The sequence below is a fragment of the Chiloscyllium plagiosum genome, chromosome 9 (assembly GCF_004010195.1).
Source record: "Chiloscyllium plagiosum isolate BGI_BamShark_2017 chromosome 9, ASM401019v2, whole genome shotgun sequence".
Taxonomy (NCBI): Eukaryota; Metazoa; Chordata; class Chondrichthyes; order Orectolobiformes; family Hemiscylliidae; genus Chiloscyllium; species Chiloscyllium plagiosum.
In genome coordinates this window covers 101,884,197-101,909,825 of record NC_057718.1, presented here as the reverse complement: position 1 = coordinate 101,909,825, position 25,629 = coordinate 101,884,197, and the positions used below count along the sequence as shown (strand labels likewise).

Here is a 25,629-nt window from a genome sequence, read left to right as displayed (position 1 = left end):
GGAGGTATTACTTAAATGGTGAAAAATTGCAGCATGCTGCTGTGCAGAGTTACCTGGGCGCCCTTGTGCATGAACCATAGAGTCATAGACAGAGATGTACAGCATGGAAACAGACCCCTTGGTCCAACTCATCCATGCTGAACAGATAACCCAACCAAATCTAGCCCCATTTGCCAACACTTGGCCCATATTCCTCCAAACCCTTCCTATTCATATACCCATCCAGATGCCGTTTAAATGTTGCAATCGTACTAGCCTCCACCACGTCGTCTGGTAGCTCAATCTATACACACACCACCATCTGTGTGAAAAAGTTGCCCCTTGGGTCCCTTTTATATCTTTCCCCTCTCACCCTAAATCTGTGCCCTCTAATTCTGGACTCCCCCACCTCAGGAAAGAGACTTTGTCTATTTATTTACACAACACCAGGTTATAGTCCAACGGGTTTAATTGGAAGCACACTAGCTTTCGGAGCGACGCTCCTTCATCAGGTGATAGTGTAGCGTCGCTCTGAAAGCTAGTGTGCTTCAAATTAAACCTGTTGGACTATAACCTGGTGTTGTGTGATTTTTAACTTTGTACACTCCAGTCCAACAGCGGCATCTCCAAATCTTGTCTATTTATTCTATCCATATCCCTCATGATTTCATAAACCTCTACAATAACACCCTAAATAACACCCCTCAGCCTCCGACGTTCCAGGGAAAACAGCCCCAGATTCTTCAGCCCCTCCCTGTAGCTCAAATCCTCCAACCTTGGCAACATCCTTGTAAATCTTTTCTAAATCCTTTCAAGTTTCACAACATCCTTCCGATAGGAAGGAAACCAGAATTGCACGCAATATTCCAACAGTGGCCTAACCAGTGTCCTGTTCAGCCGCAACATGACCTCCCAACTCCTGTACTCAATACTCTGACCAATAAAGGAAATCATACCAAACGCCTTCTTCACTATCCTATCTACCTGTGACTCCACTTTCAAAGAGCTATGAACCTACACTCCTAGGTCTCTTTGTTCAGCAACACTCCCTCGGACCTTACCATTAAGTGTATAGATCCTACTCTGATTTCTTTTTTTTGAAAATGCAGCACCTTGCATTTATCTAAATAAAACTCCATCTGGACTTGTCTCAGCCCATTGGCCCATCTGATCAAGATCCTGTTGTAATCTGAGGTAACCTTCTTTGCTGTCCACTACACGTCCAATTTTGGTGTCACCTGCAAACTTACTAACTGTACCTCTTATGCTCACATCCAAATCATTTATATAAATGACAAAAAGTAGTGGACACAGGCCTCCAGTCTGAAAAACAACCCTCCACCACCACCCTCGAGCCAGTTCTGTATCCAAATGGACAGTTCTCCCTGTTTTCCATGAGATCTAACCTTACTAACCAGTCTCCCATGGAGAACCTTGTTGAACATATTACTGAAGTCCATATAGATCATGACATTCCTGATTAAGGGCTTTTGCCCAAAACATCGATTCTCCTGCTCCTCGGACATTGTCTGACCTACTGTGCTTTTCCAGCACCATACTCTCGACTCCATATGGATCACGTTCATCGCTCTGCCCTCATTAATCCTCTTTGTTACTTTTTCAAAAAACACAAAACAGGTTCGTGAGACATGATTTCCCACACACAAAGTCATGCTGACTATCCCTAATCAATCCTTGCCTTTCTAAATATGTGTAAACTCTGTCCTTCAGGATTCCCTCCAACAACTTGCCCACCACCGAAGTTAGGCTCACTGGTCTATAGTTCCCTGGCTTGTCCTTACCACTCTTCTTAAATAGTGGCACCACATTAGCCAACCACCAGTCTTCCGGCACCTCACCTGTGACTATCGATGATACAAATATCTCAGCAAGGGGCCCAACAATCACTTCCCTAGCTTCCCACAGAGTTCTAGGGTACACCTGATCAGGTCCTGGTGATTTATCCATCTTAATGAGTTTCAAGACATCCAGCACTTCCTCCTCTGTAATATGGACAGTTTTCAAGGTGTCACCATCTATTTCCCTACATTCTATATCTTCTATGTCCTTTTCCACAGTAAACACTAAGCAAAATATTTGTTTAGTAACACCCCCATCTCTTGAGGCTCCACACAAAGGCCACCTTGCTGATCTTTGAAGGGCCCTATTCTCTGCCTAGTTACCCTTTTGTCCTTAATGTATTTGTAAAAACTCTTTGCATTCTCCTTAACCCTATTTGCAAAAGCTATCTTACTTCTTTTTGTCCTCCTGATTTCCTTCTTAAATATACTCCTACTGCCTTTATACTCTAAGGATTCACTCGATCTCTCCTGTCTATACATGACATATGCTTCCTTTTTTTTTAACCAAAACCTCCGTTTCTCTAGTCATCCAGCATTCCCGATACCTACCAGCTTTTCCTTTCACCTTAACAGGAGTATACTGTCTCTGGACTCATCTCATTTCTGAAGGCTTCCCATTTTCTAGCCGTCCCTTTACCTGCGAACACCTGCCCCCAGTCAGCTTTTGAACGTTCTTGCCTAATACCATCAAAATGACCCTTCCTCCAATTTCAACTTTTAGACAAAAGGTTAGTTTGCAGGTGCAGCAGGTTATTAGGAAGGCAAATGGAATTTTGTCCTTCATTGCTAAAGGGATTGAGTTTAAAGCAGAGAGGTTATGTTGCAGCTGTGTAGGGTGCTGGTGAGGCCACACCTGGAGTACTGTGTACAGGTTTAGTCCCCCTACCTGAGAAAGGATGTACAGGCACTGGAGGGAGTGCAGAGGAGGTTCACTCGGTTCGTTCTGAAATTGAGAGGGTTGGCTTATGAGGAGAGATTGGGTAGACTGGGACTAAAATCACTGGAATTTAGAAGAATGAGGGGGGACCTTATAGAAACATATAAAATTATGAAGGGAGGAGATAAGATAGGAGGAGGGAGGTCATCTCCACTGGCAGGTGAAAGTAGAACTAGAGGACAAAGAGTCAAAATAAGGAGCAGCGGATTTAGGGCTGAGTTAAGGAGGAACTTCTTCACCCAGAGGGTTGTGAATCTGTACAATTCCCCACCCAGGGAAGCAGTTGAGACTACCTTGTTGAATGCTTTTAAGGCAAAGATCGATAGATCTTTGAACAGTGAAGGAATTAAGTGTTATGGTGAGTGTGCGGGTAAGTGGAGCTCAGTCCACAGAAAGATCAACCATGATCTTATTGAATGGCGCAGCAGGCTCGAGGGGCCAGACGGCCCACTCCTGCTCCTAGTTCTTATGTTCTTATAAATATGTGCTGAGTAACTATCACTGTCTTTGTGTCGGTATAAATATGTGCTGTGTTCCTGTCACAGTCACTCTGTGGGTAGAGGTAAAGCAGGGTTGGATGGCTATTGTCTATTTTTAATAGATATTTTTATTGAAGAAAAAGGAAATTTTTTAAAACTTTTTTTTACAAACTTACAAAATAACACAAACAAATATAAACACTAATATACAATTAAATATTAAATAAATAATAACCAAAACACAACAAAAGAAAAAAAAGACTCAAGTACTAATCTAACCTACAAATAACCAAAGCATATGATAAAATATCTTACATTACTCAAAAACAAGATAACATAGTAATTAAATAATGAAGTACATGCTCAGAATGAATTAACATCAAGTCATAATAAAACCTGTATTCATACGGGGTTCCTCCCCCTGGGAGCCCCCAGGCCAGCCAGAACCACTACCACAACTAGATAAAAGCCCTTGACAATATGGCCAAAATATCTATATAGTTCAGGAAGGGTTGTCATATTTTATAGAATAATTCAGTTTTTTTGGTGCACCATATTTGTAAGGAAGTCGAGGGGAATACATCCCATGATTAACCTGTGCCAATTCGAAAGTCCTGGAGAGCCCTCAGCTACCCAGTTTACTAAGATATTTTTCCTTGCACAAAAAGGAGAGATTGGAGAATAATTTCCTCCCGTGCACATCTAGGGAGGGCAGGCTCAAAAAGCCCAGGAGAAGAGATACTGGATCTACTCCAATTTCCGCTCCCAAGATTTCTGTCAGAGCATTTGCTACTCTCATCCAGTATTTGTGGATCTTATGACATGTCCATAAGCAGTGTGTGAGAGTGTCCACTTCTATTTTACATTTAGGACACATTGGAGATGCTCCTGCCCTAAATTTTGCCAATCGCTCCGGTGCTATGTGAGTCCTATGGAGTATCTTTAATTGAATAGCTTGGGTTCTATTACAAATGGAGATCTTTCTGGCATTTTCCCAGATGTCGTCCCACATTTCTGAAGGGATTTCCAACCCCAATTCCTGATTCTATGTTTTAAACAATTGTTCCATGTCTTCCTAAACTTCGTTCTGTAATGAGTGATAGTTCAGGAAGGGTTGTCATATTTTATAGAATAATTCAGCTGACCGAGGGTGGACCCATTGGCCATAACACTCTTCTTTCCCTATCCGATTTATAAGAGCTATCCAATAATGTGGTCTTCTTCTGTATATAATCTCGAATTTGGAAATATCGAAAAAGGTCTCCATTAGGCAGTCCAAACTTCTGGTGCAGCTGTTCAAAAGACAACATCGAACAGATCCCCTAAGCAAGAAATACCCCTGGACCTCCAGGTTTTAAATGTAGCGTCTGTGTATCCCGGTTGAAAATTCCATGCTCTCACTATAAGAGTATAAGGAGAGATTTCTTGTGAATTGCCCTTGTCTGCTGCATTATCTTCCAAGCTTTAATTGTATTTAATACAATAGGGTTTTTACAATGGTCCATAATAACTTTCATCTTATCTAAAAATAAGAGATTAATGAGAGGACACTTTGCTTGAGAATCCTCAATGTCCAGCCAAATTTATTGTGGGTCAGACGAGACCCAGTCGGCTACGTAGCTTAATAGAGAATTCAGCTGGTACTTCCTAAAGTCTGGAAAATTCAGCCCTCCCCTTGCTTGTGGAAGCTGCAGCTTCTTTAATTTAATAAGGGGCCGTCTATGATTCCAAATAAAAGAACCAAGCCAACTGTATAGTTTATGCAATGCCGGCCTCTGCAACATTACAGGGAGCATTCTCATAGGGTATAGGAGACAAGGCAAAATATTCATTTTAATTAGAGCTATTCTGCCTAACCAAGATATCGGGAGATCTCCCCCAGCGTTGAAGGTCCTGCCTTATCCTCTCTCATCGGTGCACAAAATTGGCTTTATACAGCTGAGCAAATACTGAGGTGATAAAAATACCTAAATATAAAAAACCTTCCAGAGACCACAGTAAGGGTAAGCAAGACCCTTCCAATAAATTGGACATACTAGCGAGACCACCCATCGGCATGGCCTCCGATTTTGTAACCTGAGAACGCACTAAATAAATTGATTATTTGGATCAGGCGGGGCACGGATATCAAAGGATCACTAAGAAAAAGGAGAACATCGTCTGCATAAAGGGTAATTTTATGTTTACCCGAACCAACCCTCGGAGCCATTATATTAGAATCGGCCCGTATAGCTTCCACTAGTGATTCAATTATTAGTGTGAATAATAACGGTGAGAGAGGACATCCCTGACGACAGCGCCTACCTACACTGAAGCTATCTGAGCCTAAACCATTAGTAATCACGACTGCTTTGGGGTCATTGTACAATATTGAGACCCATTTAGCGAATACCTGTCCGACACCGAACTTTTCCAGTGTGTAAATCAGATATGACCATTCAACCCGATCGAATGCCTTCTTCGCAACTAAAGAGACTACTATTCCCGGTATTCTTTCCTGATGACAGACTTGAATCACATTTAAAACCCTTCTAATATTATTAGATGATCTACAGCCCTTGATAAATCCCATCTGATCCTCTTTTATGATGTATGGTAAAACCCTCTCCAGCCTAAATGCTAATGTTTTAGAAAGAATTTTAAAATCTACATTTAGCAAAGATATTGGTCTGTATGATGTGCAATTTTCTGGGGCCTTTCCTTTTTTAAGAATGAGAGAAATATTTGCTTCTCTCATCAAAGGCGGGAGGCAGCCCTGACTATATGAATCATTGTACATGTCTATGAGTGGGCCAGCCAGTACCCCTATAAACTCTTTGTAGAATTCAGCCTGGAATCCATCTGGGCCAGGTGCTTTACCGCTCTGAAGCTGCCTGATTGCATCAAGTACTTCCTGGGTTGTCAGGGGAGCATTCAGGATCGACACCTGTTCCGGGGTTAAGTCTGGAAAGGCCAGGCTTTTAAAAAAGGACTCCATCTTCTTAGATCTCTCTTCACAATCCTGTGATTTATACAGATCAGAATAAAACTTTCTGAAGGCCGTATTGATCCTTTTGCGGTCATGAGTCAGAGTACTAGCACTTTCCCTAATGGACGTGATAGCATGAGGGGCCTTTTTTTTCCTTGCGAGATATGCTAGGTATCTAACAGGCTTATTGCCGTATTCATATAGTCTTTGCTTTGCAAATAATATTTCCCTCTTTGCCGTTTGGGTAAGTGCGGTATTCAAGGCTCCCTAAGGGCTGTGATCCTTTGTAGCTTAGTAATAGAGGGCCTGTCAACATATGCTGTCCCAGCTGCCTTCAAGCGAGCCTCGAGCAGATGCTGTTGTTCTCCCTTTTGTTTTTTCTGTGTCACTGATTATGAAATAATGAGACCTCTCGCATAAGCCTTAATGGTCTCCCACATCACCGACGGGTTACTGGCCGTGCCTGAGTTAATTTCCAATTCTTGAGAGAAATATTTTACGAATTTGCTATCCTTCATTAAGAAGGAATCCTTACACCAATGTCGGTGGCTTGTCTCATCGTCCCTAGTCTTAACTTCCATATATACTGCAGCATGATCAGAGATTATTATATTACCTATTTTGCAGGATAATACGGAGTTTAAAAATGTTGAAGGAGCAAAAAACATATCAATTCTATTATGACACTTATGTGGATTAGAGTAGAAAGTAAAGTCTCTGCTCTGCGGATGAAGGCACCTCCACACATTTACTAACCCTACTTCCTACTTATTCAAATCTGCCAATTGTCTGGATCTAAGAGATATACCCGCAGTACTCTTGGGTATCCTGTCTATCTCTGGGTCCATAGTACAAATAAAATCTCCTCCTATAATTGTATGACGAACTTCAAAAGCCATCAGTTTGGAGAACACTTCCGTTATAAATTTGAAGGGGTGTGCCAGGGGACAATAAAGATTCAAAATTCCATACTCCTCTCCATTTATGAGGGCTTTGATCAGTATATACCATCCAGATTCATCTTTTATCTGACTTAAGATTTTGAAAGGAAGCTTCTTCTGAATGAGAATGACTACTCCCCTACTTTTTGAATTAAAAGATGAAAAGAAGGCCTGATCGAATCCTCCTTGTTGTAATTTTAAGTGCTCTTTATCCAGAAGTGTGTCTCCTGTAAGAGAGCTATATCAACCCTTTCTTTTTGAGGCTTGACAGTATTTTCTTTCTTTTGATTGGGGAATTAATCCCCTTGACATTCCAGGTGCACCAGGCAAGTCCGAGACCCCCCCAGGAGGAAGAACACCAAGCACAGACCGTAGAAAATTCACAAAAGTAGAAATTCTTTAATACGTTAACGCCAATATAATTAAAAACTATTTCTAAATAAGAAAAATATAAAACATATTTAAAAGGAGATTTTCCTCCTTGCTCCCAGGGGGCATCACTACCTGTCAGTAAACCCACCTTATCCTCTCCCAGCCAGTGCCCCGCCCTCAACTCAGGCACCCCATAATAAACAAATTCAAGTGTATTATAAAACCAAAGTTAAAAGTGAGTGCCCCATCCCCCCACCCACACCAACACTTAGATCCGTTTAGTAAAGATATTACAAAGTATAAACATATAAAACTATAAAGTTACAATCCCAGCAAGTAATAGATAAGTATAATAACAGAACAAAAAAGAACCCCTGGTCTAAAAAGAAATTGAGGTAGGACAAAGCAAATGCAACCCACCCCCCCCCCCCCCCCAACATGAATCAACTAAGCAGCCCAGCTTGTAAAAAAAAATGAAATCACATAGTGGATAACAAATAAGCCCCCCCTCCCTGCCCCCCTGGGAGACGATATTAAATAATAAAGATGATGAAAAGAGAAAGAAAAGGTAAACTGGGGGGGGGGTGCAAAATAGCATCATTAGCCATACGGTTTAATTCTTACAGTCTATTTAAGAGAGTCCAAAAATTCTTTAGCCTTCTCCGGCGATCCAAATTTATAAACGTATCCTTCATGGCTGAAGCGCAGCGTTGCTGGGTAATGCAAGGAATATTGGATGTTTAAGTCTCTCAGACATTTCTTCACCTCATCAAATGCCCTCCTTTTGCGGACCATGGCTGGAGAAAAATCCTGGAACAGCATAATCCTAGAGCCCTTGTACACCATGGCCTGGGGATCCTTCCCCAGGATTCTAGAGGCTTCCAGGAGCATCTGTTCCTCTCTGTAGCATTGGAGCCGGAACAGGACCAGCTGGGGGTGCTGGTCCGACCTGGGCCTGCATATAGCGATCAGGTGGGCACATTCTACCCGTACCTGGCCTGATCCTGTTCTCCAGGTGGGCACACTCTACCCGTACCTGGCCTGATCCTGTTCTCCAGCTTTAATATTTCAGGGAGCTATTGCTCCAAGAAAAACCTGCCAGCTGGCCTTCCCCTTCCCGTTCGGGAATATTTTTTCGACGGCCCTGATTGCTGATTCCTGAAGAAGGGCTTATGCCCAAAACGTCGATTCTCCTGTTCCTTGGATGCTGCCTGACCTGCTGCGCTTTTCCAGCAACACATTTTCAACTCAGAGCACTACAGACTCAGACTTGCTGGGTTGCTGCCATCTTGAATCTCCCGCTACTGTCTTTTTAAAACATTAATGAAGACAACGTGAAGAATGTGCCTTTGCAAGGGACGTACACAGAGAAATGCAGTGGTTTTTGCTACAGTTGTACATGTACAAAATTGGATTTGTTTGTTTCAAACAGAATTTTCTTTGAGTCAAACTCCAATGTTAGTTTGTTTCTTCTTAGATTACTGTACAGAACCAAACTGCTTTTGAGACTATATATGTATATAAAGATATTTTTATGAATAAAGTATGTTTTTGAAATAAGAAAACAAAAGCAATTGAAAAGTCAAATCCCTCAAGCCTGACTTTTTGATTTCCAAACATTGGCAAGCGAGGCCAGAGTGAGATTCAGATCTGCATAGAGAATTGTTGGGTAAGTTCACATTTCTTTTGGTGCTTTGCAGAAGCCAGAACTGCACAGTGGCTCAGTGGTTAGCTCTGCTGCCTCACAGCGCCAGGGAAATGGATTCAATTCCACACTCGGGTGACTGTCTGTGTGGATTTCGCACATTCTCCGTGTCTCTGTGGATTTCCTCCCATTGTCCAAAGATGTGCAGGTTAGGGAGGATTGGCCATTCTAAATTGCCCCATAGTATCCAGGGGTGTGTATGTTAGGTGGGTTAGCCATGGGAAGTGCAGGGCAGGGGTTGGGTTTGGGTGGGATGCCCTTCAGAGGATCGATGTGGACTTGATGGGCCTAAAGGCCTGCTTTCACACTGTGGAGATTCTATTAAAAAAAAGGTTATTCTGAAGCTTGGCATGAGGTAACGATGCTGAAAGACCAGCAGGGAATGTGAAGGGCTCACCTGATGAAATCATACTGCCACTTGCCTCACTGAGTGACTGTGATGATTCAGTTAAAAATCTCACAGCACCAGGTAATAGTCCAACAGGTTTGTCTGGAAGGACTAGCTTTCAAAGCGCCGTTCTGATGAAGGAGGTGGTGTTGTGTGATTTTTAATCTTGTAGACCCCAGTCCAACACCAGCACCTCCAAATCATGATGATTCAGGGTCAAGGACATTGAGAAGATTTGGTTCAATATGTGTTCACTCCTAACTGTGCAGGACCAACAGCATTGGTGAAGGCACTAAGTTAAACCTACTGCAGCTATCCCAGGGAAGTGAGTTTTTATTGTTCCAAGGATAGTAACAGCTAGATTTCAATGTGAGACTATCATGAAATAATACCTATTTTTCAATCACTGCTGAATATGAACAGTGACATGCTTATATCGGGGAAACCTTTTTTTACTGAAAAATGTAGAAAATCTACTTACAAATACAATCCTTGTCAGCACAGACTTTCCTCTTTGCCAGTTTGTCCATGAAATCTGCTTTCACATCTTGTGTTAATCCAAGCAGCAAAAATGGAAATAGATGACAGGCAAACCGTGCCAATTTAATTTTACTGATTGCAAACATTTTCTTTCTCCTTCCGGGCTTCAGAACAGCTTGGAATAGTCTCTCCTTGCTGCGATCACTTTTCCTTACCATCAAACATCTGGGTAAACATTTGCCGCCAATGTTCTTTCAGACGGTGAAATTTACAGACTTGTCTCAGACAGTGGGAGGGAAAGGAACGCTAACGGTTGTGTTTACCCAAGTCACTCCTCTGTAATAAATATTTACGATAATTAAAAGCGGTAGAGGTTAGTCCCTTCTCGGCTTGGAAGAACTACAACAATGTCTTGAGACTGCACAGCTACGTTTACAGAAGGGGGGGGGGGTTCAGGCAACTAAACTAGTGGTGATATGTAAACAGTGATTGCATTGCTACTGTCAAAAATTTGGGCATAATACCCAATTGCACAAAAAATGATCAAGACAGCAAGACAGAAAGAAGGAAGGGATGGGCAAAAGAAGGAAAGAAACAAATTCAGTTTGTATGGCATTTAGCATTAACACCAGATGACTCAAAGTACTTCACAACCAATACTTTTTGAACAGTTGCAATGTCAGTCATCAAATGTAGGTAGGTTTTAAGGAGCATCTTAAAGGAGTAGAGAAAGCTGGAGAGGTTCAGAGGGAGATTCCCAGAGCTCAGGGCCCTTAGTAACTGATGCAGTGATTATAATAACACAGTGCCAGACTTGGAAGATGACAGGTTTATTTTTCATTCACTGGCTGGCTGAGTATTTACTGCCTGTCCCCAGTTGCCCTTGAGAAGGTGGTGGTGAGCTGCCTTTTTGAACTGCTGCAGTCCCTGTGTTGTGGGTAGAAAATTAACCAACTCCACCCTTGAGGTGTCCTCATGGGGTACATTATCTGTAACTGTGATAGCAGTGGGATTTGAAACCACAAGTCAATAGAGACTGGAGCTTAAAACCAGCACCTTCAACTGCTCAGTTGCACCGGGGATAGATCGGTGAGAGTCGATACAGACTCTGACTGACGCATCGCTAAGCAGCGATACAGATTAAAGGTGATTGACAAAGGAACCCAAGGGAACGTGGGAGAACGGTTTGTTATGGAATGAGTGGTCAGGATTTGGGAAATGATAGGGTGGTGGCTACTGACTCCACAGTCTCCTTCAAAAGGGAATTAGAACGAATACCTGCAGGAGAAGAAAGTTACAGGGAAATGGGGAATGAGCCACAGAGCGGGACTAACCAGATTAGTCTTTGAAATAGCTGCCAGATGTTTGATGAACCAAATGGTCTCCTTTTGTACTGTAATATTCTGTGATTCTATGATCACCACCGAATGCAAGTTCCCCTCCAAACTACTAACCACCTAAGACTTCGAAATATATCACGGTTCCTTCACTGTCACTGGGTCAAAATCCCTACCCCACCACATGGACTGCAGCGGTTCAAGAAGGCAGCTCACCACCACCTTCTCAAGGGGCAATCAGAGATGGGCAATAAATGCTGGGCTTAGCCAGCAATTCCCATGTCCCACGAATGAGTATAAAATGAGGCTGAATGCTCTCCTTTTGTACAGCATCATTCCATAATTCTATGATAAGGCAGGAAAGTAAGATTATCTCATAAGTAAAAATGGACTACCCATCATTTCAGATATACAGACATGGGCAGACTCAGTAATCTGAACAATTACTTAGCTAGATTCTATACCTCAACCATAGAGTGTAGTGTCAGATGTTGGAAGTTGATGCATGGGCAGCAGCAGTACAGATCTAAGGGTCACAGGCCTCAAAACATTAACTCTGCTTTCTGACCACAGGTGCTGCCAGATCTGGCTGAGTTTCTGCAGCAATTTCTGTTTTGATTCCAATTTTAAAGACCTGCCTTGAACTTTTATTTCTGGAAAAATACATCAGGTATTCTTCTAGTGGTGTAGTGGTGGCATCCCTACTTTCATGGTTGAGAAGGTCTGGGTTCGAATCCCACCTACTCCAGGCCTGCAGTACAACGTACCTGACCAGTATCGTTAAACATATTTACATTTGACACCCAATGTTGAAATTCCAGCTTTTCCTCACTAAACAGGAGTTGTTCTATGTTCAATTACAGTTATGAATCTTTAGAATCCCGACAGTTTGGAAGCAGGCAGTTCAGCCCATCAACTCCGTACTGACTCTCCGAGCAGCATCTCACCCAGGCCCACCCCGTCCCTGTAAACTTACATTTCCCATGGCTAATTCACCTAATCTGCATTTACCTGGACACTGTGGTCAATTTAGCATGGCCAATCCACCTAACCTGCACATCTTTGAAGTGGGGGAGGAAACTACATCGCCTGGAGGAAACCTACATCGGCACAATGAGAATGTACAAACACCATACAGACAGTTGTCCGAAGGCTGAATTTATCAGCGGGCCTGAGTGCTGTGGGAAAGCAGTGCTAACCACTGAGCCACTGTGCCACCTCATTATCCCATGTATTATCCTATGTATAACACACGTGCACATATATCTCCATTGTTTTTAATTCAACTTAAGCCAGAAAATAATGAGAAGTGAATAATTTGTTTAAAATCTCTGACAATTGAGCTAATCTTTTGTTAACAGTACGAAAATCTGGATTTTGCAGTGAACTGTTGTCAAAGTCCAAGTGATGTACCAATGCTGACAGGTTATTTTGGGATTTGCAAAGAGACACTTCCCAACATCTGTATGAAGAAGGCACCTTACCCAGAGGGTCTGTGGTTTCTGTGATTAAAGCGATGTAGCAGATAGGCTCATCAACTTTGAAGAATTCTCATTGAGGAATGTAGGCTGGAATGCTGGAAGCTTAAAAAAAAGGAATATAAATGGCATTTAAATTACCATTAAAATTGACTTAAATGGACAGATGTGAATGAGAAAAACAGAAAAGCTATTTAAAAATCATTTACATTTTAATTATTTTAAAATTCTGCGATATTATTTTCTTCGGATGAATGAGACTCCAATTTGGCAAAGTTAGCATTTCCAGGGCCAGAGATGTTACTCGGTGATAATTAGCTCTTATTGCACTGGCAAAAAACTTAGTTATTCCTGACACAACATGGTCTAACCTCTGACTTTATTCTGAAAGTGGTGGGTAATTAGTCTACGTTCACACAGCACAGTGATCTCTGCATGCAGATTGTCCCGGTGAAGATTGCAACACTGCAGCCTGTAAGTATATCACACAAAGCACCTTCTGGGTTTCAGCTTTTAGCTGTACGTGTGTGGATTTCCTCTGCTGCTGTCCAATTTCATCAGAAGTAATGGTTAGTGCTATGAGTCTTGCTCTGGTACTGCAAATTCTGTGCTGTTACTTCATTACAGCTTGTAATTTCTGCAGGAATATCTTTCTGTTCCATCAAAGCATCATATTGAACTAAGTTTCTTCAAAATAAAATGGTTTTGTCTCTGGGCCCCAAAACATATGTCATTGAAGCAGTCCAGTGGTAAATTTTTTTCTCTTAAAAGGGCTTTAAAACCTCCTAAAATGCTGAAGGTCAGGCATTTTACATTATCACATTAGATCCATCAATTCTTGCATTTAAAAATTCTTTGAATGTCACTATGTACTGCTTTCATGTGCTAACACTGAAGCTAAATACAAAAATACCTCACAAACTAAAAGCATCAAGAAAATGATGGTCGCCCTGCTATAGGAAAGATGTTGTGAAACTTGAAAGGGTGCAGAAAAGATTTACAAGGATGTTGCCAGGGTTAGAGGGTTTTGAGCTATAGGGAGAGGCTGAATAGGCTGGGGCGTCGGAGGCTGAGGGGTGACCTTATAGAGGTTTATAAAATCATGAGGGGCATGGATAGGGTGAATAGACAAGGTCATTTCCCTGGGATGGTGGGGGAGTCCAGAACTAGAGGGCATAGGTTTAAGCTGAGAGGGGAACGATTTAAAAGGGATCTGAGGGTAACTTTTTCATGTAGAGGGTGGTGTGTGTATGGAATGAACTGCCAGAGGGTGGAAGCTGGTACAATTACAACATTTAAATGGTATCTGGATGGGTGTACGAATAGGAAAGGTTTAGAGGAAAATGGGCCAAATGCTGGCAGATGGGACTAGATTAATTTAGGATATGTGGTCAGCATGGATGAGTTGGATCAAAGGGTCAGTCTCCATGCTGTAAAATTCTATGACTACGCAAATAATTACCTGTTGGCTGTCATGGGGTCAAATACTGCTCGAGAAATAACTATGTGTCCAAGCCTGCTTCTATTACTGCGTTATCTTTTTAAAAAAGAGAAACTTGCGACAAGCAGAATAATCACCAGAAGCTGCTGGTTGATTTGTTCTGTCTGCTGTTCACCTCCAGAGAATAGAACCCCCTCATCAACCTCTTCATTTTCAAAAAGTGTCTGGATTTTAGGCATGAACTTGAGTTCAGACTACTGTCTGAGAAAGTGAGGACTGCAGATGCTGGAGATCAGAGTTGGGAATGTAGTGCTGGAAAAGCACAGCAGGTCAGGCAGCATCCAAGGTGTAGGAGAATCGACATTTCGGGCATTCCTGATGAAGAGCATATGCCTGAAACATCGAATCTTCTGCTCCTCGGATGCTGCCTGACCTGCTGTGCTTTTCCATTATCACACTTCAGATTGCTGTCGAGTATATGGCTGCTATTTGCTGACATAAGGACACAGTTAATGATGTGATTTTATGGTCCAGAAATGAAACACAATCTTTGAGGCTGAAGCTGTATTGTAGTGATTAACATCATTAGCTGAATGTTCTGAGAACTTGGGTTCAAATCCATCAATTCAAATCATAAATCTGGCAGATAAAGTATGAGTAAACTGTCGTTGACTGCTGTAGAATGACATAACTGGCTCACTAATGTGCTTTAACACCATAAGGAACAGCAGTAGATCATTCATCTCCTGAACCTTTTCCACCACTCAATAAGATCACAGATAATCTGGCACACCTCACATCTACTTTCCTATCCTTTCCCTGTTACCCTTGATTCCCCTACCGATAAACTATCTATCTCAGCCATAAATATATATACAAGGACTTTACCCCAACAGCTCTCTCTGTGGCAAGGAGCTCCAAAGACTCTTAACCCTCAGAGAAGAAATTCCTCCCCCTCTCAGTCTGAAATTGGTGCCCCTTTATTCTGAGACTCTGCCCTCAGGTCCTAGGGAAAACATCCTCTCAGCATTGACCCTGTCAAGCCACATAAGAATCCTGTATGTTTCAATGAGACGCCTCATTCTTCTAAACTCCTGTTTGTAAAGTCCCAACCTGTTTAACCTTCTCTCATAAGACAATCCCTCCATACCAGGGATCATCCTAGTGAACCTTCTCTGAACTACCGCCAATGAAATAATATCTTTCCTTAAACAAGTAGACCAAAGCTGCCATCAGTGCTCCAGATGTGGTCTCACCAGCCAATTTTACAGTTGGGGTAAGACTTCCCTGAGACTTCAGGGAAATAAATCTGTCATTCTTCTCTGGCCTGGCTGACATGTGACTCTGGACCCACAATGACACAGTGGGTAACTCTTAATGAGTGTCTGATATGGCCTAGAAAGTCAGTCATTTTGAAGGTAAGTAACAAAGTGCAGCAAAGGCCAGTGTTCCCAGTGATGCCTACATCCCACCAAAACCTCAAATTGAAAAAGGAGCTGAAAGGCAATAGCTTCTCTCCTACAGTAATAAATCTATCCTGGAGTTGTTTATCTTGCCATCATTTTGTTTCTAATTCCTCTTTCCTTTCTATTTCTTTCTTAATTAAATTCTTCTTTCCTGCTCTTTACTTTTTTTTTATTAGAGTGAATGAGAATTAAAATCTATTTCCTTCTCCATTATTTACTTTGTCACTTTATTATTACTATTAATTAGTTAACAAGGTAGACCTTTTACAAAGGTTCCAAATCTCCAGCACTATTCAGTCTAAAAAACAATGCAACACTGTCATGAAGTTGAAAATGTGTACTGTACCTTTAAGAGAGAGTGAAAACTGTTTTGCATTGAGAGCTTGCAGGCACCTGTCATTTGACTGACAAGCAGTCTCAGAGTGTAACATTTGGCTGTGAAACAAATACCGGAGCTTCGATTGCTATGATTAGATTAGATTTCCTACAGTATTGAATTAAGCCATTTGGCCCAAAAAGTCCACACTGACCCTCCGAAGAGTATCCCATCTAGACCCTTTCACCTACCCTATGTTTACCTCTAACTAATGCACTTGACACTAAGGGGCAATTTGGCATGGTCAATTCACCTGACCTGCACATCTTTGGATTGTGGGAGGAAACCGGAGCACCCAGAGGAAACCCATACAGAAACGGGGAGAACGTCTGCATGGAGTTTGCACAGTCACCCAAGGCAGGAATTGAACCCGGGTCCCTGGCGCTGTGAGGCAGCAGTGCTTACCACTGAGCCACCATGCCGCTCTGTCTTCACAACAGTTCGAATTTAACCCATCAGTTTAAATTAGGCCCAGGATACTAAAATCCAATTGAATTTGAATTTACAGTTTTGGACGACATCGAACCAATGAGACGATCCAATGTTTGGGGTATAAAGAAGCCAGCATTTTGAGAGTTAGCCAGAGAGAGTGACCAACTGCCATTGACAGAGTAACTGCCAGAAAAAACACTAACAAAAGTACCTTTCTCATATGAAACATCTTTGCATCAAAAGACCAAAGACGATCTAGAAGATCTTCAGCTGAAAGAAGACAGCTGCTGTGTGGCTTTGAAAATTAAGATGAGTAATTTAATAGGGGCTTTTATTGGATCAGTACATTGTTATAGAATTGGAGGTAGATAATAAACCGTTAAGAGAAAGGAGGCTTAGAGTTGTAAACAATTGCTGTTTAATGTTCACATTTAAAGTTAAAGAATAAAACTGATTTTTTTTTCTTTAGATAGTGGAATTTAGGGAGTCCTCTGTCACTCATACTTTAATGGATTATGAGGCTTTTCTGGGTGTTTGGTTTAATTAACAGAGGGATTCACGGCTGTGTCGTAACAAACAAAATCTATTTCAGATTTTTCAGTACCAGGATTTTTTGAGCTGCTGTCCAAGTTACTAACACCACGAGGAAGTACATATTTTCATTAACCAGCAGAAGATTTGTCAAATCTTATATGTGTGAATTTTATATGATTCACACTCGTAAATCTTATAAAAGTAATTCTTAAAAACATGTGACAAGTCGTATAAAGAGTATTAAGTGGAAAGGAATGTCTTCAAAGGTGTAATTCAATTTTGGAGACGCATTTAGAGTTTGTCCATCTTTCTGTAAAATCTCAATTATAACCATGCAAACATTTAGCTTTGTTACATTTAAAAGAACATTTACAAGTAGGAGACATTGAGTGCCATAATTATCTTAACACTCCTGAATTATTGAAAATCCTTTCCCTCTCTGACAGTGTTCAGAGTGTCTACTGAGTTAAGATCAAATGTGTCTCCCATCAATTTCAAAAATGAAAATGCATTTCTAAATTGAAGAAAACGTACATCTTTGAAAGCAGTTAAATAAGCCACAAATGATCCTTATTTGCTTATGTTTCTAAGGAATTAACTCATAATTCAGGGAGGTGTTGCATTAGGTAATGGTTCTGAAAGGATTAATGTTGGGCACTGCATATTGCTCCATCCAATTTGATTATTTCAGAAGAAATCTAACATGATATTTAACAGGAATGGAGGGCTTGAGTTATAAGGAAATGCTAGACTAGAGTGGTGCTGGAAAAGCACAGCAGTGCTGATGAAGGGCTTTTGCCTGAAACGTCGATTTTCCTGCTCCTCAGATGCTGCCTGAACTGCTGTGCTTTTCCAGCACCACTCTAGTCTAGACTCTGGTTTCCAGCATCTGCAGCCCTTGTTTTTGCCTTATAAGGAGATGCTGGGTAGACTGGGACCTTTGTAATTGGAGGATCAGAGGTTGAGGGGTGACCTTGTAGAGGTTTATAAAATCATGAGGGGCACAAATAAGATGAATAGGGTGGGGAATTTCAAGACTAGGGGGCACGTTTTTAAGGTGAGGAGAAAGATTTTAAAAAGACATGCGGACAGTTCTTTTATATAGAGACTGGTTCTTGTATGGAATCAACTGCTGGAGGAAATGATGAATGCAGGTATAGTTACAACATTTAAAAGACTTAGATAAATACATGAATAAGAAATGTTTGGAGGGATATGGGCCGAGCACAGGCAGGTGGGACTACTTCAGTTGGGGACAGTGGTCGGCATGGAGTGGTTGGACCAAAGGGTCTGTTTCTGAGCTGTATGATTCTATGTCACACTGGGTGGAGATAGTGCAGAAAGGGCAGGAAAGTGGACATGAGTAGTGTCAGATCAGTCATGAAGCAGGCTTGAGGGGCTGAACAGCCTATTCCTGTTCCAATTTCCAATGATCTTTTTAGAACATTTTGGGACCGCAAAGAGTGCAGACCTATACATTTTCAAAAAAGTAATCAGATGCATTATGTCTCATGTCTGGATCAGGTGGAACTTGAGAGTACAGACCTATATTCACAGGTGAATTCATCTTCTTTTCTCTTTTTTTCCTTATTACTTTTTTTAAAATTTCCAGAAATGCTCTTACACATAAGTAAGCACCTTTTTTCTCATCACTAAATCAGCCATGGTACTTTTTTTTCTATCAATTAACCACCATCAGTAAGCCACCCATGTTTCCAGTTGAATAATCTACATGCAAAGGGCAATGGAAACCATCAAAGATGAGGGACTCTTCATCGTCTTCGCAACAATGTCTAACTCGATGATGACAAGAGCCACTTCTTGTTAAGACTCACAAGTAGTTGATCCTGTGGCATTTCAAACTGAACAGCTGCTTAGACTAAGAGAAAGTGAGGAGTGCAGATGCTGGAGATCAGAGTTGAGAATGTGGTGCTGGAAAAACACAACAGGTCAGGCAGCATCCGAGGAGCAGGCATTTCGGGCATGGGCCCTTCATCAGGAATTAGGCTTGTGGGCTGGGAGGAGCTGAGAGATAAATGGGAGGGGGTGGGGTGGTGGAGGGCTTATCGCATTCTCAGTAGAGGTAGCTCAGTAGAGGTACCTCTACTGCCAACCCCACCCCCTCCCATTTATCTCTCAGCTCCTCCCCCCGCCACAACCCACAAGCCTCATTCCTGATGAGTAGCTTATGCCCGAAACATCGATTCTCCTGCTCCTCAGATACTGTCTGACTGGCTGTGCTTTTCCAGCACCACACTCTCAGGTTCTTAGACTAAGTCAAGGAAGGAGGAGTTGTAGTACAGGAATTGCTCCATCTAAAATCTCGGAAAAAAATCTGGAAAATTAAATAGTAATGCATATGTAAAAGAGTTATGATATTTCCTCAAAGCTGGAAGTAATCTGTTGGATCTTAATTCTATTGCCCTTTAGTTCATTTCAAAAAAGCTTCTGTAAAATTCCCAGGTAAATATTTGTTTATAAATTCCTGAGGCAGAACCAGACGCTAACACAGTTGCACTGTTACTCCCACTGAAATGAGAGCTGCAGAGAAACACATTCCTCTCGACGCTGCATCAAGTGTTGCTTTCATAACTCAAAACATGTCTTGGCAAAGTCTTTTTATAACCACCATCGCTATCGTATAATTGCAGCTCTGTTAAATGGCCAACTGCATTTCCTAAGGCTGCCAAATGCAAATGTAATCAACTGCAAATTCAAAGCAGGGACAGGCACCTTAACAATTACTTCCACTGATTGTCCTTCAGCATTCAATTATATGCTCATGTCATTTCTGGTATCAGATCAAAAAGGACTTTCCCCTTTACTTCTCTGGATTGTTGAGGGCCTGGAGGTTCTGAATTTTGGAAGTTTAAGATTAGCAATTATTCAAATACACAACTGTGGCTCCAGAGTCAAATTAACCAGAGTCAAATAAACCAGAGCCAAAAGCAAGAAAATGTTAGTGTACCTGATAAATAACATCATGACTTGCCAATTAATTTCTCTTGATTAAATGAGTGAAGTTTGGAACATGAATGAATGTTTTCCAATGAGTTTAGCGGATATTTCTAATCAACCTATTGAGAGATATTATTATGCACCTCTGGAGCCTTTAGCCATCCATGACAAATCTTAATGATACATGACAACGTCCTCACCTCCAGTGTATAATCAGATCTGTGTGTTACACTCTTTATTGGAATTGGTTATTCCAGTCTGTAGGAATTACAGTCAAACTTGCGTTGCCTTAAGGATACAAATTCAACTCTGCTGAATTACTTCAGTCACAGTTAACCTTGACTGACAGACACATTTAGAGCTGAATTTTGGTAAGAATAGTGAGAAACGAGACAAGAGAAAGCAACTTAGTTGTACAAGTAGTGAATGAAGTATCAGTAGCTAGTCAAATATTTGATTAATAGCATTGCAGAGTAGCATCAACCAAACAGAGTTAGATCAGTGGAAATCGTATTAAAACTGCCCACGACTCTAGTTTTGAAAGAGAAAAGGTAATTGTTAAGAACAAAGAAAATTACAGCACAGGAACAGGCCCTTCGGCCCTCCAAGCCTGCACCAATCCAGATCGTCTCTCTAAATTTCCAAGGATTTTTCAATTTTCCAAGGATCTGTATCCCTCTACTCCCTGCCCATTCATGTATCTGTCTAGACACATCTCTTAAATGACGCTATTGTGCCCACCTCTACTACCTCTGCTGGCAACATGTTCCAGCCCCCACCAGCCTCTGTGTAAAGAACTTTCCATGCATATCTCCCCTAAACATTTCCCCTCTCATTTTGAACTCATGACCCTTCATAATTGAGTTCCACACTGGAAAAAAGCTTCTTGCTATCCACCCTGTCTATACCTCTCAAAGATCTATCCCTAACCTCAACATTCGTCATGTCCCTCTCCTCAGTGAATACCAACGCAAAGTACTTGTTAAGAATCACACCCATCTTCTCTGACTCCACGCATAACTTCCCTCCTATGTCCTTGAGTGGGCCAACCCTTTCTCCAGTTATCATCTTGTGCCTTATATATGAGAAAAAAGGCTTTGGGATTTTCCTTAACCCTGTCTGCTAAAGATATCTCATGACCCCTTTTAGCCCTCTTAATTCTTCATTTCAGATTGGTCTTACATTCCCGCTATTCTTCCAAACCTTGTCTGTCTTCAGTCGCTTAGACCTTATGTACGCTTCCTTTTTCCTCTAAGCTAGACTCACAATTTCACCTGTCATCTGTGGTTCCTAACTTTGCCATTTCGATCCTCATTTTCACAGGAACATACCTCTCCTGAACTCTAATCAACCTCCCTTTAAAAGCCTCTCACATACTGAATGTGGATTTACCTTCAAACAGCTGCTCCCAATCTACATTCCCCAGCTCCTGCCGAATTTTGCTATAGTTGGCCTTCCCCCAATTTAGCACTCTTCCTTTAGGACCACTCTCATCTTTGTCCATGAGTATTCTAAAACTTATGGAATTGTGATCACTATTCCCAAAGTAATCCTCTACTGAAACATCAACCACCTATCGGGCTCATTTCCCAACATCAAATCCAGTAAGGCCCCTTCCCAAGTTGGACAATTTACTTACTGCTCTAGAAAACCCTCCTGGATGCTCCTTACAATTTCTGCTCCATCCAGACCTCTAACTCTAAGTGAATCCCAGTCAATATTGGGAAAATTAAAATCTCCTGTCACCACGACCCTGTTATTCCTACATCTTCCCATAATCTGTTTACATATTTGCTTTGCTATCTCATGTTGGCTGTTGGGAGGCTTGTAGTACAGCCCCAATATTGTTACTGCATCCTTCCTATTTCTGAGCTCTGCCCATATTGCCGTCCTTCAGCACAGCTGTGATATTTTCTTTGACCAGTAATGCAATTCCTCCACCCCTTTGACCGCCCACTCTACCTCACCTGAAGCACCTATATCCTGGGATGTTTAGCTGCCAATCATGCCCTTCCCTCAACCAAGTCTCAGTAATAGCAATAATATCATGCTCCCAGGTACTAATTCAAGCCCTCAGTTCATCCACCTTATCTACTATGCTTCTTGATTTATGGACCAGGCCAAACTGCCTTAAGATATTCAGAAGATTTCTAGACCCTAACCTTTTCTTATTTTAAAGATAAATGTAAGGTGTTATGTTCCAAATGCAATTCAGTTGGTCAAACTACTGGATTTAAAGCAAAACACACTTTATTCATCCACTATAGTTAAAATACAACAAACAAAAGAATAAATTGAAATAATTTAACTTAACTCTAATGAAAAGCATAACAGAATAATAGATACAGAGATGTTTTGGCCTAATGGTATTATTGCTGGATTGTTAATCCAGAGACCAGGAAATGTTTAGATTAGATTAGATTCCCTACAAGCCATTTGGCCCAACAAGCCCACACTGACCCTCTGAAGAGTACTCCACCCCCTTACATTTACCCCTGACTAATGCACCTAACACTATGGGCAATTTAGCATGGCCAATCCACCTGACCTGCACATCGTTGGAGTGTGGGAGGAAACCCACACAGACACAGGGGGAACGTGCACACTCCACATAGACAGTTGCCCAAGGTGGGAATTGAACCCGGATCCCTGCCGCTGTGAGACAGCAGTGCTAACCACTGAGCCACCGTGAATGAATTAACAAAAAGTAACTATTACTGATTAACTGTTCCAATATAGTAACATCCCCATAAACATACCCTTGGAAAAAGGCAAATTCAGCAAACAGATTGTCTCACATGCAACTCCACTAGCAGGCAGAGTACCCTCAGATTTTGGCAGTAACAGAGATAGGAAAAATGACTTTCACTTCTTCAAGACCTCAACAGCAACTGCTGAAAGCTAAACTAAAGATCCTGGTTAGAGTTTGACCACACCCATTCAGACTGCTTCTATTGTTACAAATTTAAAAAACCACTCAAGACTTCACATGTTGTTTATCTGCTCATTGACTGCTTGCCTCCTGTCCCCCAATTTCTTTCTAAATTAAACCATGACAAAACACACCACTTAAAGCCACAGCTTTGTCATACAAGTATATATTCACACATTACTGCAATGAAGAATAGAGTAAAGGGACAGATTCTTCTTGGTGGACAACAAACTAAAAAAAATGACTGCCTTCAAAATGTGAACCTGAGGTATTGATCCATTAGCTTTCGGTAAATATCATCTTATTTCTTAAATTTCCTTGACTTGCATGAAATTATTAAGTTTCTGCATTAATTTCACATTAACCCACTGTAGTAAGTGAAAACCCAGTAATTAATAGTGAAAGCATCTGCTTAATGACATGATAATTGTTAATGGTTGTCATTTGGCTCACTTTTCCAAAAGCAAACACTTAAGAATCTAGAGGCTCATTTCTGCAGAGAGCAATTTAGTGTTGGAAATTTTTTAAAAACTTAAAATCTGGGTTGCTGTGTATCGAGCTGAACTGCAGCAAGGAGCTAAGTAAAGATATCAGCCACATGGAAACCTCTCAGAAATACACTCGATGTGCCTTCAGGATTTTGAGTCAAAAAGTGCAGGAATTTTGGGTGTATAGGAATCAGAAGACAGAACAGGTGGTCAGTAGCCTAGGTACAGGGTAAAAACAATGACTGCAGATGCTGGAAACCAGATTCTGGATCAGTGGTGCTGGAAGAGCACAGCAATTCAGGCAGCATCCGAGGACAGGCAAAATCGACGTTTCGGGCAAAAGCCCTTCATCAGGAATAAAGGCAGAGAGCCTGAAGCGTGGAGAGATAATCTCTCCACGCTTCAGGCTCTCTGCCTTTATTCCTGATGAAGGGCTTTTGTCCGAAACGTCGATTTTGCCTGTCCTCGGATGCTGCCTGAATTGCTGTGCTCTTCCAGCACCACTGATCCAGAAAGTAGCCTAGGTACAGCCTAGTGGAGACCATGTGTCCTTGCCTATGTGGATGATAAATGGTTGTAGCCTTTCTTCCCCTGTTGGATGGGGGCATTCCAACTCGAAGGCAAGGTACACATTATGCCTATAGGCTGTGGCCTGTGCGCATCATTGGATATGTAATGCAGAAGTAAGGTGCTATGATTGCAGTGGGATGGCCTTCTGTAACCATGGCAGGGACCCTGGTGGACATCATCCCTATACCTGAAATACTTTAATATAAACTTAATAAACAAGCTTAACTTCATTTCATTTTAATTTATGAGAAATTAAAAAGAGCAAGGTCACCTTTTCACAGAATCATGGGATCACAGAAATGTTACATGGTGACTTCAACAGCTCATTAAGCAAACATCATTGCCTCTTGCCAACTTCCCACCTTTCCCCTGTATGGTTATACATTATTTTCACCCAAATAACCATCCATACCTGATGTCCTTTTGAGTGTCTCAATTAAGTCTGCCTCTGCCACATTTCCAGATCCAGTTGACCACCCTCATTTAGAAAGGGTATATTGACCTTGGAGTGAGTAGGTGTACAAGAATGATACCTGGACTTCATGAGTTAACTTAAGAGGAAACATTACACAAATTTAGAAGGTAAAGGGATGATCCTGTCAAAATATTCAAGATATTGACAGGAAAAGACAGGACACACAATTTCCACTGGTTGGGGATTCTAGGACTAGGGGCCATAGAATTAGAATTAGGGCCAGACCATTCAGAAGAGAAGTTAGGAAGCACAAAGGCTGATTGACATTTTGGAACTCTCTTCCCACAAATGGCAGTGGATGCTGCATGCATTTTTAATTCTAAATCTAGGATAGATACACTTTTGCTGAGCACAGATATTCAGGGCCATGGGCAGTAAAATGCAGTTAGGCCACAAGTCAAACATGATCTCAGTGAATGGTAGACAAGACTTGAGGGGCTGAATGGCCTACTCGCATGACCAAAGTGGACACCATAGGAACGTGCAGGGGCGTTTCTGTGCCCGGCCGACGTGTTGCCTTGGTGTCCCATTACCTAACGTCATCACGCCAGCAACACGCACGGGCGGGGCGTTAAACGTCATCGGGAGAGGACGGCAGCGCCGATTGGATAGAATCCACATCAATCGGTCCACGGCGTGTTCCAATGGGGAGGGCGGGTGTTAAGGGGTGGGCACGTGGTGTTTTGGTGTTTTGATCCTCGGCGGACGCGGTAAAGGCGTTTGTCGCCGCGTTCTCGAAACTCCCCCGGGGGCTCCATGGAGGAGGCAGCCCGGTGGCGGCGGCATTGCTGAGACCGGGAGATCAGAGCAACTGAACCCACACCCCTCACCCCTCCCCCATCATCAGTGTAAACACACGGAGACAACTGCGGCTCCGGGAGGAGCAGGAAAAGCAACCATGGCCTCGGTGAAGGTGGCGGTGAGAGTGAGACCCATGAACCTGAGGTCGGTGTCCCAGAGAACCTTCCAGAAGCCGGGAGGGAGGCGACAGGAATGGGGGATCTGGGTTGTGGGGGTGAGGGGTTTAGGGG

General features: G+C 42.0%; 2 protein-coding genes across 6 annotated transcripts in view; one reads left to right on the top strand and one right to left on the bottom strand.

The window, feature by feature from the left end:
• Window positions 1-25,094, bottom strand: part of LOC122553251 (otoraplin-like) — a 29,698-nt gene extending 4,604 nt beyond the window's left edge. The window contains exons 1-3 of the mRNA XM_043696835.1: window positions 24,536-25,094; window positions 12,933-13,031; window positions 10,113-10,447 (exon numbers count right to left, since the gene is read on the bottom strand). Coding sequence (XP_043552770.1) covers window positions 10,113-10,329 — 217 coding nt within the window. The 5' untranslated portion in view covers window positions 10,330-10,447; window positions 12,933-13,031; window positions 24,536-25,094. The remainder of the gene's footprint in view (window positions 1-10,112; window positions 10,448-12,932; window positions 13,032-24,535) is intronic.
• Window positions 25,095-25,288: 194 nt separating this feature from the next.
• The window catches only part of kif16ba (kinesin family member 16Ba), a 140,818-nt gene continuing 140,477 nt past the window's right edge, over window positions 25,289-25,629 (top strand). For all 5 annotated transcript variants that reach the window (XR_006312617.1, XM_043696646.1, XM_043696647.1 and 2 more), the window contains exon 1: window positions 25,289-25,543. Coding sequence is in view for 4 of the 5 variants with exons in the window: in XM_043696646.1 (XP_043552581.1) it covers window positions 25,497-25,543 (47 nt within the window). In the remaining variant the exon portion in view is untranslated. The remainder of the gene's footprint in view (window positions 25,544-25,629) is intronic.